At 48.6% G+C, this 19,215-nt stretch overlaps 4 protein-coding genes across 4 annotated transcripts; all 4 read left to right on the top strand.

Moving 5' to 3' along the window:
* Positions 1-1,720: 1,720 nt before the first annotated feature.
* On the top strand, positions 1,721-5,195 carry LOC140768050 (uncharacterized). Its single transcript, XM_073108131.1, has one exon. It carries the CDS (start codon positions 2,280-2,282, stop codon positions 4,938-4,940), a length of 2,661 nt encoding a protein of 886 aa, XP_072964232.1. The 5' UTR covers positions 1,721-2,279; the 3' UTR covers positions 4,941-5,195.
* Positions 5,196-5,782: 587 nt separating this feature from the next.
* LOC140768397 (uncharacterized) lies at positions 5,783-8,632 on the top strand. Its single transcript, XM_073108660.1, has one exon. The coding sequence runs from the start codon at positions 5,783-5,785 to the stop codon at positions 8,441-8,443; it is 2,661 nt and encodes an 886-aa protein (XP_072964761.1). The 3' UTR covers positions 8,444-8,632.
* Positions 8,633-8,690: 58 nt separating this feature from the next.
* LOC140768041 (uncharacterized) lies at positions 8,691-12,128 on the top strand. The gene has a single exon (XM_073108126.1). The coding sequence runs from the start codon at positions 9,250-9,252 to the stop codon at positions 11,908-11,910; it is 2,661 nt and encodes an 886-aa protein (XP_072964227.1). The 5' UTR covers positions 8,691-9,249; the 3' UTR covers positions 11,911-12,128.
* Positions 12,129-12,144: 16 nt separating this feature from the next.
* On the top strand, positions 12,145-15,596 carry LOC140768040 (uncharacterized). The gene has a single exon (XM_073108124.1). It carries the CDS (start codon positions 12,717-12,719, stop codon positions 15,375-15,377), a length of 2,661 nt encoding a protein of 886 aa, XP_072964225.1. The 5' UTR covers positions 12,145-12,716; the 3' UTR covers positions 15,378-15,596.
* The last annotated feature ends 3,619 nt before the right edge of the window (positions 15,597-19,215 follow it).

Raw genomic sequence — 19,215 nt, 5'->3', positions numbered from 1 at the left:
CTTTCAAAAGAAAGGGAGCTCGCTTCTTTCTCGGTACCCACTTTTCCTTTCTTTTCAGATCTACGGAGAGCCAGTGCAGAGGATAGTGATCTGGTCCGACTCATGGAGGAGTTGAGAGAGAACCCCTCAAGCAACCCCGAGCACGAGGAGCGCAATGAGTTAGTACTAGAGCACGGGCGAATCAAGGTACCCCAAAACGAAGAGCTACGGAGGCTATTGATGGCACACTTCCATGATACTCCTATAGCAGGTCATGAAGGGGTATTACGTACTTACAAGCGGCTGGCCCAAAACTGTACTTGGACTGGGATGAAGACGGACGTGAAGAAGTATGTGCGTGAATGTCAAATCTGCCAACGAACCAAATCAGAGGCACTCAAGCCTAGCGGGCTATTGCAACCACTACCGATACCAGAGCGTATTTGGGAGGATATCTCCATGGACTTCATCGAGGGGCTGCCGGAAGTTCGAGGACAATCGGTGGTGTTTGTTGTGGTGGATAGATTGAGCAAGTATGCACATTTCATAACATTGTCTCACCCGTTTTCAGCAAAAAGGGTTGCTGAAATTTTTGTTCGGGAAGTGGCACGCTTGCATGGGATGCCTAGGACGATCGTGTCAGACCGGGATCGCATCTTCATAAGTGAGTTTTGGTCCGAGTTCTTCAGATTGCAAGGGACTCAAATCAATCTTAGTTCAGCTTATCACCCCGAGACGGATGGCCAAACCGAGGTGGTGAATCGTGGACTAGAGCAATACTTGCGATGCTTTGTGGCGGATCGACCAAAGGATTGGGTCAAATTTCTTCCCTGGGCTGAGTGGTCATACAATACCGCTCATCACTCAAGCATTGGCATGACCCCATTTGAGGCGGTTTATGGGCGCACTCCCCCTGTCTTGCGTGCCTACGATAGACTCGCGGCGACGGATAGGACTGAGCTTGACTTGGAGCTTGCTGATCGAGATGAAACATTGAGACGGCTCAAGACTCACCTAGCCACAGCACAAAACCGCATGAAGCAAACGCATGACAAAGGCAGACGTGAGCGAGAATTTGAGGTTGATCAATTGGTGTTCGTTCGAGCTCAACCGTATCGACAATCCACATTGAGGCCAATTTTGAACCAAAAGTTGGGATACAAGTACTATGGTCCGTACCGAGTGCTACAACGAATCGGTCCAGTAGCTTACCGATTGGACCTACCTGAAGGAACCAGGATACATCCCGTCTTCCATGTCTCGGCATTGAAGGCCCAGATCGGGCCTAACCATGTAGTGGGTTCGACCTTACCCGAACCAATGGAGGAAGATGGCTCCACTGAGCCGGTTCGAGTCCTAAGTCGTAGGAGAAGACGCCAAGGATCCAGATTAGAGACTGAAGTGCTGATTGAGTGGTTGGGCAAACCTACTGACGAGTCTACATGGGAGCTAGAGGCAGACATCATGGATCGCTTCCCAAATTTCAAACCTTGAGGACAAGGTTGCGGAAGCGTGGTGGATTGATACGATTCGGACTTCACCGACATCGTCTCGAGTTTGGATTGAGTTTTAGGATAAGATTGAGTTTTAGGATAAGATTGTGTTTTAGGATAAGATTGAGTTTTAGGATAAGATTGTGTTTTAGGATAAGATTGAGTTGTTGGTTAGCCTATAAAAGTATGTGTAGGGCAACCAAAATTATTATTGATTATTGAGAATTGAGTTTGCCTTGCCTCCTTCATCTTCTTCGCTCCCGTTCCCTCAATCTCCCCGGCGACGCCGCTTCTAATCTCCCTCGACAGGCCAATCACCCTAGTCCCTTAGGAGTGGCCCTCTTCTCCCCCTTCTTCCAATTTATCCATCGCTATCCCTAACCTTTCCATCATCCATAACCCTTCCACCATCACTTTTACACCGGTGCCACCCCATCAACACCGGCCCTCCACAATCCACCATTACCCAGGATTTCGTGCCTTCATCCACGGAATCCAAAAACAGAGTATCCTGACGTTCGTCCACTAATCGAACGATATTTCGAGATCCCCATCTCCGATTCACCTGAAACTAGATCCGTTGGAAAGCTCTTTTCCGGGCCTACAACATATCAAAATTTCACAGCGATCCAACGGCGGGATATTTCGGGATCTGATCTCAAAGTTCCGTGCAAGATCGTATTAATCTTGAATCAGAGCCATAGCACCAAAAGAGGGTTCGTATCAATCTGGTATCAGAGCCTATAGCCGAGGAAGGATCGTAACAATCTGGTATCAGAGCCACCGTTCCTCGGACAAGCGCTTCCAATGACGATCACTCGATCTAATAGGAATACGGAAGAACCTAGCGTTCTATCCATGTTGGGGTCTATTTCCAAACAGATTGCCATCAACAAGCAAATAATGATGGAGATGATGCAGGAAATACGGGCATGGACGAAACCTTTTTCAACAAGCAAGGCAATCACAAGACAGCATTGGGAACCCTCCACAACATACCCAACATCCTCCACGGCCTCCCCGTTCATCACAAAAATAGGGGAAAGTTCGGCTATCCGGCAAGATCGAGATTCTACACCTCGACCCATGGTCAGCCGCAACGAACTGCCACCGGCTACAATGAGATCCTCAACCATTGTAGCAGCCCTCGGAACCTCCACATCTTCCCATGCACCGGAGACCTCGTCGACAAACCGCGAAGTGCTGGCTACCCCACACCTGGTCGCTGGATATCCCTCATCAGGAATCCTCATCAGTGGTGAAGGAGATGATCCGAAATCGCGAATTGCGACACTTGGGCCGCCTTTCACTAGCTCCCTTTGCAACCATAGTGAGTCGGCAACTAAGAAGAAATCGCATATGGCCTCCAGCGATCTTCTACCATTCTCCTCGGTCAATCGACAGTCGACCACGACAGCTTCATCACCAGCGATGACGTTGCAGCTCCCTGCCAAGCTACCACTCAAAGGAGAAGGCCACGATCTTCCACCCATGGCAGCTGAAAGTGCAGATGTGGCTGGACATCGAGGAGAAGAAGTTGAGGAGCAACATCACGCGGAGGACACGATGGCCAAAATCTCCCTCCACGCCTATTCGGGGACAGCTGCGCCAAAGACATTGCGGGTGAACGGAGTAGTCAAGAAGACCACAGTGAGAATCTTGATTGACACCGGGTCCACCCACAACTTCATTGACAAGAGGCTCCCTAGGAAGATTGGGCTCGAGTCGGAACCCACGGAAGGGTTCGATGTGACTATTGGAGATGGCACCACTTTGCGAGCAGATTCTATTTGTGGAGGTGCAGAATTGAAGGTGCAAGGCCAAACTTTCACCTTGGATCTTTATCCATTGGCCTTGCAAGGTGCCGATATTGTTTTAGGGACCCAATGGCTTCGGAGCTTGGGGCCCGTGACCTTTGATTTTATAAGCCTCACATTGACCTTTTGGAGAGATGATCAGAGAGTGTTGTTGGATGGAAGTAAACTGCTGCTTGAACTTTCAAAAGAAAGGGAGCTCGCTTCTTTCTCGGTACCCACTTTTCCTTTCTTTTCAGATCTACGGAGAGCCAGTGCAGAGGATAGTGATCTGGTCCGACTCATGGAGGAGTTGAGAGAGAACCCCTCAAGCAACCCCGAGCACGAGGAGCGCAATGAGTTAGTACTAGAGCACGGGCGAATCAAGGTACCCCAAAACGAAGAGCTACGGAGGCTATTGATGGCACACTTCCATGATACTCCTATAGCAGGTCATGAAGGGGTATTACGTACTTACAAGCGGCTGGCCCAAAACTGTACTTGGACTGGGATGAAGACGGACGTGAAGAAGTATGTGCGTGAATGTCAAATCTGCCAACGAACCAAATCAGAGGCACTCAAGCCTAGCGGGCTATTGCAACCACTACCGATACCAGAGCGTATTTGGGAGGATATCTCCATGGACTTCATCGAGGGGCTGCCGGAAGTTCGAGGACAATCGGTGGTGTTTGTTGTGGTGGATAGATTGAGCAAGTATGCACATTTCATAACATTGTCTCACCCGTTTTCAGCAAAAAGGGTTGCTGAAATTTTTGTTCGGGAAGTGGCACGCTTGCATGGGATGCCTAGGACGATCGTGTCAGACCGGGATCGCATCTTCATAAGTGAGTTTTGGTCCGAGTTCTTCAGATTGCAAGGGACTCAAATCAATCTTAGTTCAGCTTATCACCCCGAGACGGATGGCCAAACCGAGGTGGTGAATCGTGGACTAGAGCAATACTTGCGATGCTTTGTGGCGGATCGACCAAAGGATTGGGTCAAATTTCTTCCCTGGGCTGAGTGGTCATACAATACCGCTCATCACTCAAGCATTGGCATGACCCCATTTGAGGCGGTTTATGGGCGCACTCCCCCTGTCTTGCGTGCCTACGATAGACTCGCGGCGACGGATAGGACTGAGCTTGACTTGGAGCTTGCTGATCGAGATGAAACATTGAGACGGCTCAAGACTCACCTAGCCACAGCACAAAACCGCATGAAGCAAACGCATGACAAAGGCAGACGTGAGCGAGAATTTGAGGTTGATCAATTGGTGTTCGTTCGAGCTCAACCGTATCGACAATCCACATTGAGGCCAATTTTGAACCAAAAGTTGGGATACAAGTACTATGGTCCGTACCGAGTGCTACAACGAATCGGTCCAGTAGCTTACCGATTGGACCTACCTGAAGGAACCAGGATACATCCCGTCTTCCATGTCTCGGCATTGAAGGCCCAGATCGGGCCTAACCATGTAGTGGGTTCGACCTTACCCGAACCAATGGAGGAAGATGGCTCCACTGAGCCGGTTCGAGTCCTAAGTCGTAGGAGAAGACGCCAAGGATCCAGATTAGAGACTGAAGTGCTGATTGAGTGGTTGGGCAAACCTACTGACGAGTCTACATGGGAGCTAGAGGCAGACATCATGGATCGCTTCCCAAATTTCAAACCTTGAGGACAAGGTTGCGGAAGCGTGGTGGATTGATACGATTCGGACTTCACCGACATCGTCTCGAGTTTGGATTGAGTTTTAGGATAAGATTGAGTTTTAGGATAAGATTGTGTTTTAGGATAAGATTGAGTTTTAGGATAAGATTGTGTTTTAGGATAAGATTGAGTTTTAGGATAAGATTGTGTTTTAGGATAAGATTGAGTTGTTGGTTAGCCTATAAAAGTATGTGTAGGGCAACCAAAATTATTATTGATTATTGAGAATTGAGTTTGCCTTGCCTCCTTCATCTTCTTCGCTCCCGTTCCCTCAATCTCCCCGGCGACGCCGCTTCTAATCTCCCTCGACAGGCCAATCACCCTAGTCCCTTAGGAGTGGCCCTCTTCTCCCCCTTCTTCCAATTTATCCATCGCTATCCCTAACCTTTCCATCATCCATAACCCTTCCACCATCACTTTTACACCGGTGCCACCCCATCAACACCGGCCCTCCACAATCCACCATTACCCAGGATTTCGTGCCTTCATCCACGGAATCCAAAAACAGAGTATCCTGACGTTCGTCCACTAATCGAACGATATTTCGAGATCCCCATCTCCGATTCGCCTGAAACTAGATCCGTTGGAAAGCTCTTTTCCGGGCCTACAACATATCAAAATTTCACAGCGATCCAACGGCGGGATATTTCGGGATCTGATCTCAAAGTTCCGTGCAAGATCGTATTAATCTTGAATCAGAGCCATAGCACCAAAAGAGGGTTCGTATCAATCTGGTATCAGAGCCTATAGCCGAGGAAGGATCGTAACAATCTGGTATCAGAGCCACCGTTCCTCGGACAAGCGCTTCCAATGACGATCACTCGATCTAATAGGAATACGGAAGAACTTAGCGTTCTATCCATGTTGGGGTCTATTTCCAAACAGATTGCCATCAACAAGCAAATAATGATGGAGATGATGCAGGAAATACGGGCATGGACGAAACCTTTTTCAACAAGCAAGGCAATCACAAGACAGCATTGGGAACCCTCCACAACATACCCAACATCCTCCACGGCCTCCCCGTTCATCACAAAAATAGGGGAAAGTTCGGCTATCCGGCAAGATCGAGATTCTACACCTCGACCCATGGTCAGCCGCAACGAACTGCCACCGGCTACAATGAGATCCTCAACCATTGTAGCAGCCCTCGGAACCTCCACATCTTCCCATGCACCGGAGACCTCGTCGACAAACCGCGAAGTGCTGGCTACCCCACACCTGGTCGCTGGATATCCCTCATCAGGAATCCTCATCAGTGGTGAAGGAGATGATCCGAAATCGCGAATTGCGACACTTGGGCCGCCTTTCACTAGCTCCCTTTGCAACCATAGTGAGTCGGCAACTAAGAAGAAATCGCATATGGCCTCCAGCGATCTTCTACCATTCTCCTCGGTCAATCGACAGTCGACCACGACAGCTTCATCACCAGCGATGACGTTGCAGCTCCCTGCCAAGCTACCACTCAAAGGAGAAGGCCACGATCTTCCACCCATGGCAGCTGAAAGTGCAGATGTGGCTGGACATCGAGGAGAAGAAGTTGAGGAGCAACATCACGCGGAGGACACGATGGCCAAAATCTCCCTCCACGCCTATTCGGGGACAGCTGCGCCAAAGACATTGCGGGTGAACGGAGTAGTCAAGAAGACCACAGTGAGAATCTTGATTGACACCGGGTCCACCCACAACTTCATTGACAAGAGGCTCCCTAGGAAGATTGGGCTCGAGTCGGAACCCACGGAAGGGTTCGATGTGACTATTGGAGATGGCACCACTTTGCGAGCAGATTCTATTTGTGGAGGTGCAGAATTGAAGGTGCAAGGCCAAACTTTCACCTTGGATCTTTATCCATTGGCCTTGCAAGGTGCCGATATTGTTTTAGGGACCCAATGGCTTCGGAGCTTGGGGCCCGTGACCTTTGATTTTATAAGCCTCACATTGACCTTTTGGAGAGATGATCAGAGAGTGTTGTTGGATGGAAGTAAACTGCTGCTTGAACTTTCAAAAGAAAGGGAGCTCGCTTCTTTCTCGGTACCCACTTTTCCTTTCTTTTCAGATCTACGGAGAGCCAGTGCAGAGGATAGTGATCTGGTCCGACTCATGGAGGAGTTGAGAGAGAACCCCTCAAGCAACCCCGAGCACGAGGAGCGCAATGAGTTAGTACTAGAGCACGGGCGAATCAAGGTACCCCAAAACGAAGAGCTACGGAGGCTATTGATGGCACACTTCCATGATACTCCTATAGCAGGTCATGAAGGGGTATTACGTACTTACAAGCGGCTGGCCCAAAACTGTACTTGGACTGGGATGAAGACGGACGTGAAGAAGTATGTGCGTGAATGTCAAATCTGCCAACGAACCAAATCAGAGGCACTCAAGCCTAGCGGGCTATTGCAACCACTACCGATACCAGAGCGTATTTGGGAGGATATCTCCATGGACTTCATCGAGGGGCTGCCGGAAGTTCGAGGACAATCGGTGGTGTTTGTTGTGGTGGATAGATTGAGCAAGTATGCACATTTCATAACATTGTCTCACCCGTTTTCAGCAAAAAGGGTTGCTGAAATTTTTGTTCGGGAAGTGGCACGCTTGCATGGGATGCCTAGGACGATCGTGTCAGACCGGGATCGCATCTTCATAAGTGAGTTTTGGTCCGAGTTCTTCAGATTGCAAGGGACTCAAATCAATCTTAGTTCAGCTTATCACCCCGAGACGGATGGCCAAACCGAGGTGGTGAATCGTGGACTAGAGCAATACTTGCGATGCTTTGTGGCGGATCGACCAAAGGATTGGGTCAAATTTCTTCCCTGGGCTGAGTGGTCATACAATACCGCTCATCACTCAAGCATTGGCATGACCCCATTTGAGGCGGTTTATGGGCGCACTCCCCCTGTCTTGCGTGCCTACGATAGACTCGCGGCGACGGATAGGACTGAGCTTGACTTGGAGCTTGCTGATCGAGATGAAACATTGAGACGGCTCAAGACTCACCTAGCCACAGCACAAAACCGCATGAAGCAAACGCATGACAAAGGCAGACGTGAGCGAGAATTTGAGGTTGATCAATTGGTGTTCGTTCGAGCTCAACCGTATCGACAATCCACATTGAGGCCAATTTTGAACCAAAAGTTGGGATACAAGTACTATGGTCCGTACCGAGTGCTACAACGAATCGGTCCAGTAGCTTACCGATTGGACCTACCTGAAGGAACCAGGATACATCCCGTCTTCCATGTCTCGGCATTGAAGGCCCAGATCGGGCCTAACCATGTAGTGGGTTCGACCTTACCCGAACCAATGGAGGAAGATGGCTCCACTGAGCCGGTTCGAGTCCTAAGTCGTAGGAGAAGACGCCAAGGATCCAGATTAGAGACTGAAGTGCTGATTGAGTGGTTGGGCAAACCTACTGACGAGTCTACATGGGAGCTAGAGGCAGACATCATGGATCGCTTCCCAAATTTCAAACCTTGAGGACAAGGTTGCGGAAGCGTGGTGGATTGATACGATTCGGACTTCACCGACATCGTCTCGAGTTTGGATTGAGTTTTAGGATAAGATTGAGTTTTAGGATAAGATTGTGTTTTAGGATAAGATTGAGTTTTAGGATAAGATTGTGTTTTAGGATAAGATTGAGTTGTTGGTTAGCCTATAAAAGTATGTGTAGGGCAACCAAAATTATTATTGATTATTGAGAATTGAGTTTGCCTTGCCTCCTTCATCTTCTTCGCTCCCGTTCCCTCAATCTCCCCGGCGACGCCGCTTCTAATCTCCCTCGACAGGCCAATCACCCTAGTCCCTTAGGAGTGGCCCTCTTCTCCCCCTTCTTCCAATTTATCCATCGCTATCCCTAACCTTTCCATCATCCATAACCCTTCCACCATCACTTTTACACCGGTGCCACCCCATCAACACCGGCCCTCCACAATCCACCATTACCCAGGATTTCGTGCCTTCATCCACGGAATCCAAAAACAGAGTATCCTGACGTTCGTCCACTAATCGAACGATATTTCGAGATCCCCATCTCCGATTCACCTGAAACTAGATCCGTTGGAAAGCTCTTTTCCGGGCCTACAACATATCAAAATTTCACAGCGATCCAACGGCGGGATATTTCGGGATCTGATCTCAAAGTTCCGTGCAAGATCGTATTAATCTTGAATCAGAGCCATAGCACCAAAAGAGGGTTCGTATCAATCTGGTATCAGAGCCTATAGCCGAGGAAGGATCGTAACAATCTGGTATCAGAGCCACCGTTCCTCGGACAAGCGCTTCCAATGACGATCACTCGATCTAATAGGAATACGGAAGAACCTAGCGTTCTATCCATGTTGGGGTCTATTTCCAAACAGATTGCCATCAACAAGCAAATAATGATGGAGATGATGCAGGAAATACGGGCATGGACGAAACCTTTTTCAACAAGCAAGGCAATCACAAGACAGCATTGGGAACCCTCCACAACATACCCAACATCCTCCACGGCCTCCCCGTTCATCACAAAAATAGGGGAAAGTTCGGCTATCCGGCAAGATCGAGATTCTACACCTCGACCCATGGTCAGCCGCAACGAACTGCCACCGGCTACAATGAGATCCTCAACCATTGTAGCAGCCCTCGGAACCTCCACATCTTCCCATGCACCGGAGACCTCGTCGACAAACCGCGAAGTGCTGGCTACCCCACACCTGGTCGCTGGATATCCCTCATCAGGAATCCTCATCAGTGGTGAAGGAGATGATCCGAAATCGCGAATTGCGACACTTGGGCCGCCTTTCACTAGCTCCCTTTGCAACCATAGTGAGTCGGCAACTAAGAAGAAATCGCATATGGCCTCCAGCGATCTTCTACCATTCTCCTCGGTCAATCGACAGTCGACCACGACAGCTTCATCACCAGCGATGACGTTGCAGCTCCCTGCCAAGCTACCACTCAAAGGAGAAGGCCACGATCTTCCACCCATGGCAGCTGAAAGTGCAGATGTGGCTGGACATCGAGGAGAAGAAGTTGAGGAGCAACATCACGCGGAGGACACGATGGCCAAAATCTCCCTCCACGCCTATTCGGGGACAGCTGCGCCAAAGACATTGCGGGTGAACGGAGTAGTCAAGAAGACCACAGTGAGAATCTTGATTGACACCGGGTCCACCCACAACTTCATTGACAAGAGGCTCCCTAGGAAGATTGGGCTCGAGTCGGAACCCACGGAAGGGTTCGATGTGACTATTGGAGATGGCACCACTTTGCGAGCAGATTCTATTTGTGGAGGTGCAGAATTGAAGGTGCAAGGCCAAACTTTCACCTTGGATCTTTATCCATTGGCCTTGCAAGGTGCCGATATTGTTTTAGGGACCCAATGGCTTCGGAGCTTGGGGCCCGTGACCTTTGATTTTATAAGCCTCACATTGACCTTTTGGAGAGATGATCAGAGAGTGTTGTTGGATGGAAGTAAACTGCTGCTTGAACTTTCAAAAGAAAGGGAGCTCGCTTCTTTCTCGGTACCCACTTTTCCTTTCTTTTCAGATCTACGGAGAGCCAGTGCAGAGGATAGTGATCTGGTCCGACTCATGGAGGAGTTGAGAGAGAACCCCTCAAGCAACCCCGAGCACGAGGAGCGCAATGAGTTAGTACTAGAGCACGGGCGAATCAAGGTACCCCAAAACGAAGAGCTACGGAGGCTATTGATGGCACACTTCCATGATACTCCTATAGCAGGTCATGAAGGGGTATTACGTACTTACAAGCGGCTGGCCCAAAACTGTACTTGGACTGGGATGAAGACGGACGTGAAGAAGTATGTGCGTGAATGTCAAATCTGCCAACGAACCAAATCAGAGGCACTCAAGCCTAGCGGGCTATTGCAACCACTACCGATACCAGAGCGTATTTGGGAGGATATCTCCATGGACTTCATCGAGGGGCTGCCGGAAGTTCGAGGACAATCGGTGGTGTTTGTTGTGGTGGATAGATTGAGCAAGTATGCACATTTCATAACATTGTCTCACCCGTTTTCAGCAAAAAGGGTTGCTGAAATTTTTGTTCGGGAAGTGGCACGCTTGCATGGGATGCCTAGGACGATCGTGTCAGACCGGGATCGCATCTTCATAAGTGAGTTTTGGTCCGAGTTCTTCAGATTGCAAGGGACTCAAATCAATCTTAGTTCAGCTTATCACCCCGAGACGGATGGCCAAACCGAGGTGGTGAATCGTGGACTAGAGCAATACTTGCGATGCTTTGTGGCGGATCGACCAAAGGATTGGGTCAAATTTCTTCCCTGGGCTGAGTGGTCATACAATACCGCTCATCACTCAAGCATTGGCATGACCCCATTTGAGGCGGTTTATGGGCGCACTCCCCCTGTCTTGCGTGCCTACGATAGACTCGCGGCGACGGATAGGACTGAGCTTGACTTGGAGCTTGCTGATCGAGATGAAACATTGAGACGGCTCAAGACTCACCTAGCCACAGCACAAAACCGCATGAAGCAAACGCATGACAAAGGCAGACGTGAGCGAGAATTTGAGGTTGATCAATTGGTGTTCGTTCGAGCTCAACCGTATCGACAATCCACATTGAGGCCAATTTTGAACCAAAAGTTGGGATACAAGTACTATGGTCCGTACCGAGTGCTACAACGAATCGGTCCAGTAGCTTACCGATTGGACCTACCTGAAGGAACCAGGATACATCCCGTCTTCCATGTCTCGGCATTGAAGGCCCAGATCGGGCCTAACCATGTAGTGGGTTCGACCTTACCCGAACCAATGGAGGAAGATGGCTCCACTGAGCCGGTTCGAGTCCTAAGTCGTAGGAGAAGACGCCAAGGATCCAGATTAGAGACTGAAGTGCTGATTGAGTGGTTGGGCAAACCTACTGACGAGTCTACATGGGAGCTAGAGGCAGACATCATGGATCGCTTCCCAAATTTCAAACCTTGAGGACAAGGTTGCGGAAGCGTGGTGGATTGATACGATTCGGACTTCACCGACATCGTCTCGAGTTTGGATTGAGTTTTAGGATAAGATTGAGTTTTAGGATAAGATTGTGTTTTAGGATAAGATTGAGTTTTAGGATAAGATTGTGTTTTAGGATAAGATTGAGTTGTTGGTTAGCCTATAAAAGTATGTGTAGGGCAACCAAAATTATTATTGATTATTGAGAATTGAGTTTGCCTTGCCTCCTTCATCTTCTTCGCTCCCGTTCCCTCAATCTCCCCGGCGACGCCGCTTCTAATCTCCCTCGACAGGCCAATCACCCTAGTCCCTTAGGAGTGGCCCTCTTCTCCCCCTTCTTCCAATTTATCCATCGCTATCCCTAACCTTTCCATCATCCATAACCCTTCCACCATCACTTTTACACCGGTGCCACCCCATCAACACCGGCCCTCCACAATCCACCATTACCCAGGATTTCGTGCCTTCATCCACGGAATCCAAAAACAGAGTATCCTGACGTTCGTCCACTAATCGAACGATATTTCGAGATCCCCATCTCCGATTCGCCTGAAACTAGATCCGTTGGAAAGCTCTTTTCCGGGCCTACAACATATCAAAATTTCACAGCGATCCAACGGCGGGATATTTCGGGATCTGATCTCAAAGTTCCGTGCAAGATCGTATTAATCTTGAATCAGAGCCATAGCACCAAAAGAGGGTTCGTATCAATCTGGTATCAGAGCCTATAGCCGAGGAAGGATCGTAACAATCTGGTATCAGAGCCACCGTTCCTCGGACAAGCGCTTCCAATGACGATCACTCGATCTAATAGGAATACGGAAGAACCTAGCGTTCTATCCATGTTGGGGTCTATTTCCAAACAGATTGCCATCAACAAGCAAATAATGATGGAGATGATGCAGGAAATACGGGCATGGACGAAACCTTTTTCAACAAGCAAGGCAATCACAAGACAGCATTGGGAACCCTCCACAACATACCCAACATCCTCCACGGCCTCCCCGTTCATCACAAAAATAGGGGAAAGTTCGGCTATCCGGCAAGATCGAGATTCTACACCTCGACCCATGGTCAGCCGCAACGAACTGCCACCGGCTACAATGAGATCCTCAACCATTGTAGCAGCCCTCGGAACCTCCACATCTTCCCATGCACCGGAGACCTCGTCGACAAACCGCGAAGTGCTGGCTACCCCACACCTGGTCGCTGGATATCCCTCATCAGGAATCCTCATCAGTGGTGAAGGAGATGATCCGAAATCGCGAATTGCGACACTTGGGCCGCCTTTCACTAGCTCCCTTTGCAACCATAGTGAGTCGGCAACTAAGAAGAAATCGCATATGGCCTCCAGCGATCTTCTACCATTCTCCTCGGTCAATCGACAGTCGACCACGACAGCTTCATCACCAGCGATGACGTTGCAGCTCCCTGCCAAGCTACCACTCAAAGGAGAAGGCCACGATCTTCCACCCATGGCAGCTGAAAGTGCAGATGTGGCTGGACATCGAGGAGAAGAAGTTGAGGAGCAACATCACGCGGAGGACACGATGGCCAAAATCTCCCTCCACGCCTATTCGGGGACAGCTGCGCCAAAGACATTGCGGGTGAACGGAGTAGTCAAGAAGACCACAGTGAGAATCTTGATTGACACCGGGTCCACCCACAACTTCATTGACAAGAGGCTCCCTAGGAAGATTGGGCTCGAGTCGGAACCCACGGAAGGGTTCGATGTGACTATTGGAGATGGCACCACTTTGCGAGCAGATTCTATTTGTGGAGGTGCAGAATTGAAGGTGCAAGGCCAAACTTTCACCTTGGATCTTTATCCATTGGCCTTGCAAGGTGCCGATATTGTTTTAGGGACCCAATGGCTTCGGAGCTTGGGGCCCGTGACCTTTGATTTTATAAGCCTCACATTGACCTTTTGGAGAGATGATCAGAGAGTGTTGTTGGATGGAAGTAAACTGCTGCTTGAACTTTCAAAAGAAAGGGAGCTCGCTTCTTTCTCGGTACCCACTTTTCCTTTCTTTTCAGATCTACGGAGAGCCAGTGCAGAGGATAGTGATCTGGTCCGACTCATGGAGGAGTTGAGAGAGAACCCCTCAAGCAACCCCGAGCACGAGGAGCGCAATGAGTTAGTACTAGAGCACGGGCGAATCAAGGTACCCCAAAACGAAGAGCTACGGAGGCTATTGATGGCACACTTCCATGATACTCCTATAGCAGGTCATGAAGGGGTATTACGTACTTACAAGCGGCTGGCCCAAAACTGTACTTGGACTGGGATGAAGACGGACGTGAAGAAGTATGTGCGTGAATGTCAAATCTGCCAACGAACCAAATCAGAGGCACTCAAGCCTAGCGGGCTATTGCAACCACTACCGATACCAGAGCGTATTTGGGAGGATATCTCCATGGACTTCATCGAGGGGCTGCCGGAAGTTCGAGGACAATCGGTGGTGTTTGTTGTGGTGGATAGATTGAGCAAGTATGCACATTTCATAACATTGTCTCACCCGTTTTCAGCAAAAAGGGTTGCTGAAATTTTTGTTCGGGAAGTGGCACGCTTGCATGGGATGCCTAGGACGATCGTGTCAGACCGGGATCGCATCTTCATAAGTGAGTTTTGGTCCGAGTTCTTCAGATTGCAAGGGACTCAAATCAATCTTAGTTCAGCTTATCACCCCGAGACGGATGGCCAAACCGAGGTGGTGAATCGTGGACTAGAGCAATACTTGCGATGCTTTGTGGCGGATCGACCAAAGGATTGGGTCAAATTTCTTCCCTGGGCTGAGTGGTCATACAATACCGCTCATCACTCAAGCATTGGCATGACCCCATTTGAGGCGGTTTATGGGCGCACTCCCCCTGTCTTGCGTGCCTACGATAGACTCGCGGCGACGGATAGGACTGAGCTTGACTTGGAGCTTGCTGATCGAGATGAAACATTGAGACGGCTCAAGACTCACCTAGCCACAGCACAAAACCGCATGAAGCAAACGCATGACAAAGGCAGACGTGAGCGAGAATTTGAGGTTGATCAATTGGTGTTCGTTCGAGCTCAACCGTATCGACAATCCACATTGAGGCCAATTTTGAACCAAAAGTTGGGATACAAGTACTATGGTCCGTACCGAGTGCTACAACGAATCGGTCCAGTAGCTTACCGATTGGACCTACCTGAAGGAACCAGGATACATCCCGTCTTCCATGTCTCGGCATTGAAGGCCCAGATCGGGCCTAACCATGTAGTGGGTTCGACCTTACCCGAACCAATGGAGGAAGATGGCTCCACTGAGCCGGTTCGAGTCCTAAGTCGTAGGAGAAGACGCCAAGGATCCAGATTAGAGACTGAAGTGCTGATTGAGTGGTTGGGCAAACCTACTGACGAGTCTACATGGGAGCTAGAGGCAGACATCATGGATCGCTTCCCAAATTTCAAACCTTGAGGACAAGGTTGCGGAAGCGTGGTGGATTGATACGATTCGGACTTCACCGACATCGTCTCGAGTTTGGATTGAGTTTTAGGATAAGATTGAGTTTTAGGATAAGATTGTGTTTTAGGATAAGATTGAGTTTTAGGATAAGATTGTGTTTTAGGATAAGATTGAGTTGTTGGTTAGCCTATAAAAGTATGTGTAGGGCAACCAAAATTATTATTGATTATTGAGAATTGAGTTTGCCTTGCCTCCTTCATCTTCTTCGCTCCCGTTCCCTCAATCTCCCCGGCGACGCCGCTTCTAATCTCCCTCGACAGGCCAATCACCCTAGTCCCTTAGGAGTGGCCCTCTTCTCCCCCTTCTTCCAATTTATCCATCGCTATCCCTAACCTTTCCATCATCCATAACCCTTCCACCATCACTTTTACACCGGTGCCACCCCATCAACACCGGCCCTCCACAATCCACCATTACCCAGGATTTCGTGCCTTCATCCACGGAATCCAAAAACAGAGTATCCTGACGTTCGTCCACTAATCGAACGATATTTCGAGATCCCCATCTCCGATTCGCCTGAAACTAGATCCGTTGGAAAGCTCTTTTCCGGGCCTACAACATATCAAAATTTCACAGCGATCCAACGGCGGGATATTTCGGGATCTGATCTCAAAGTTCCGTGCAAGATCGTATTAATCTTGAATCAGAGCCATAGCACCAAAAGAGGGTTCGTATCAATCTGGTATCAGAGCCTATAGCCGAGGAAGGATCGTAACAGCGTGCACGTGCCGTGCCGGGCGGGGGCGTTACAGTAGTGACGTGCTAACTTTTGGTTACGCATTGGACGCAAGATCACCTGTCAATACGGCTGCACCATCACAAACACCCAACTGCTGATGTCGAACTCTTGCTCCCTATGAATACGATCATAAAGTTGCTTCATGCGGTTTTGAGCAAGTTTAAAATGAGCACGCAACCTCCTCAATATGGCATCTCTATCCATCAACACTAAGTCCACCTCCGTCCGATCTGCAGATGCCATAGGATCATAAGCGCATAATGTTGGAGTCGTGCATCCATACACCACCTCAAATGGAGCCATGCCAATGCTGCTATGGTAGGCGATGTTATAAGACCACTCCGCCCACGGTAAGAACTCCAACCATCGTCTTGACATCTCTCCCATAAAACACCTCAAATATTGCTCAATGCCTCGATTGACCACCTCGGTTTGGGCGTCTGTCTGTGGAAAGGTAGGAGATGAATATGCTACAAGCTCGGCGATATCTGGTTGGCATGATAGTGCATCCGTCGCTCTATTTTTTGTTCTCTTTTTATATTGGATTTCATAATCATACCCTAGCAATTTTGTAACCCATCACTGCTGATAAAGCCTTGCCAACATCTCTATCTCATAAGTTGATAATTGCTGAGATTTTTGTGATAAAGTCTTGCTAAGATAGGCAATGGGATGTCCTCCTTGCATTAGTATAGCTCCTATGCTAACACCCGACGCATCATATTCCACAGTGAATTCTTTTGCCATATTCGGTCAGCCCCAAAAATCCTCTCAATCCGGTGGTAGTAGTAGGAATAGTCCAAGCTCTCATACATGCAACCTTTTGAGGATCCGCCACTACACCATCCACTAAAATGATGTGGCCTAAATACTTCTCTTGTGATACTCCGCATAGGCACTTGGACTTCTTGATCTTCATATGGTTTCGCTTCAACAAATTCAGCACGCCCTCCAAATGCCGCAAATGCTCCAATTCAATCCTGCTATACACCCAAATATCGTCAAAAAATACCAAGACATACCTTCGCAAGAGAAGTTGAAATATATCATTCATGAGCCCTTGCAAGATAGCTAGAGCATTGGTGAGACCAAAAGGCATCACTTGGAACTTGTAATGCCCGTCTGAAGTTCGAAATGCAATTTTGTGCATATCCGCCGGGTGAACTTCAATTTGATGATACCCGGCCCTCATGTCAAGCTTACTAAATATAGTCACCCCTGTAAGCTCGTCCAGCAACTCCTTGATAATCGGGATGTGATACCTATCTTTGACAGTAATGGCGTTTGGTGCCTGATAGTCGACACAAAAACACGATGTCCCATCCTTTTTTAGCACTAAAAGCATGGGGGATGAGTATGAGCTATGACTTGGTTGTATGAGGCCTTGCTCCAACATCTCAGCTACCATCTTTGAGATAACTTCATTTTGCACATGTGGATACCGATATGACCTCACGTTCTCTGGTGCAGCCCTGGGTACAATCTCTATGTAATAGTCCATCGCTCTCCTCGGTGGTAACTCCTGTGGCTCTTCAAACAGTCCAGAAAAGTTATCTAATAAATTAGCCAATTCAATAGTAGTACCTGAACTCGTTTGAGGGTCATCTCCCGCTGGTCCTAATTGAAGAAGATAGACCAAATCATATACACAAGGCAGCCCCAGCATAGGCTGCATTGCAGGAATCGGCGAATAACGTACACCATCGAGCCGCACATCTTTGTTTCCTTGTTTTTATTTCATCCAGATGCTCTGAAAATCAAACGTGACGGGTTCCAAACTCTGTAACCACTAAGCACCAAGGACAATGTTTGCTCCTCGTAGTGCCAATGGATACAAGTCCACAATGATATCGTGTCTTTGTACCCATATACCGACCCGACGACACAAGCTCTCCGCCCTAAGCTTTGTGCCGTCTGCAATAGCAACGTCAAATACCGTGGTCGGCTGGGTATCCAAACCAAATTTCCTCACTAACCTATCATCTAGAAAGTTGTGTGTACTCCCTGAATCGATGAGGATGTGCACATAATGCTATCTAACAAGTCTGTCTACCCATAACATCCTCGGCGCGGAAGTATCCAAATATGCATGCATCGATATTTCAGCTTGGATATCTTCCTCAACGCTCTCCACAACGACCTCCTTTGGGCACTCCTCATCATCCTCCTCAAGACCATCGATAAGCATGACACTCCCGATTGGTTTAGAACACCGATGACCGGAGGTGAAATGCTCATCACATCGAAAGCAAAGGCCCTTCGCTCTTCGCTCGTCCACCTGGGTAGGTGTGAGAGTTCGAATGAGGGGTTTAGTGCCTTTTCTAACATCAAAAGAAGGTCCCCAAGGTGGTCGTAGTCTAATGCTTACAGCCGCTGTTTTTAAAACTGTAGAATTTTCAGTCGGCGTTCTAGGTGAAAACCGCCCATCTTAGTTGCCCCAATTTGTTTTCGCTACCATCTTTAGAGACCTATACTTTTGTTCCATCCCTACAGCCTTCTCATAGGCCTCCTCAAGAGTAGTAGGACATAGAGCATGAATATCTACTTGTATCTCATCCCGCAGCCTTGAAATAAATGTGCTCATCAATGCCCTTTCGGGATACGGTAGCTCACAACAACTACTAACTCTTTCAAACTTAGCTTAGTACTCCAATACGATATTCCTTTGAACCATCTTGCTTAATGTGGCAGCAAAATCTTCATATGCCGCTATCCCAAATCTACGTGTAATTCTCCTACAAAAATCAACCCATCCGATAAATCCACCACCACGAATAACCGATCTATACCAATACAATGTCGTTCCTTGGAGGTGAAAGCTTGCCATTTGGATTTTTACATCTTCTGTTGTACCTTGATAATCAAAATATTATTCAACTTGACTTTGTGCATGTCGATCACCTTCTCTAAATCCTCGAGCACGTCCATCACCATCTCCATAGGGATCAACTTCATCCTCATAATGCCAATCTTCCTCATCGACGAAGCACACCGGTGCCGCACACCTCTCGGGTTCCACCACCGCCAGTCTTGGGTTTTGTAACGGAGGTG

This window comes from Typha angustifolia, chromosome 10 (genome assembly GCF_048772165.1).
Source record: "Typha angustifolia cultivar Huaian chromosome 10, ASM4877216v1, whole genome shotgun sequence".
Taxonomy (NCBI): domain Eukaryota; kingdom Viridiplantae; phylum Streptophyta; class Magnoliopsida; order Poales; family Typhaceae; genus Typha; species Typha angustifolia.
The sequence above is the reverse complement of the archived record's forward strand: the minus strand, read 5'-3'. Positions and strand labels throughout refer to the sequence as shown.

Coding starts and splice junctions, on each gene's coding strand:
- LOC140768397 (XM_073108660.1), top strand. CDS start 5,783: ATGACGATCACTCGATCTAATAGGAATACGGAAGAACTTAGCGTTCTA.
- LOC140768041 (XM_073108126.1), top strand. CDS start 9,250: ATGACGATCACTCGATCTAATAGGAATACGGAAGAACCTAGCGTTCTA.
- LOC140768040 (XM_073108124.1), top strand. CDS start 12,717: ATGACGATCACTCGATCTAATAGGAATACGGAAGAACCTAGCGTTCTA.
- LOC140768050 (XM_073108131.1), top strand. CDS start 2,280: ATGACGATCACTCGATCTAATAGGAATACGGAAGAACCTAGCGTTCTA.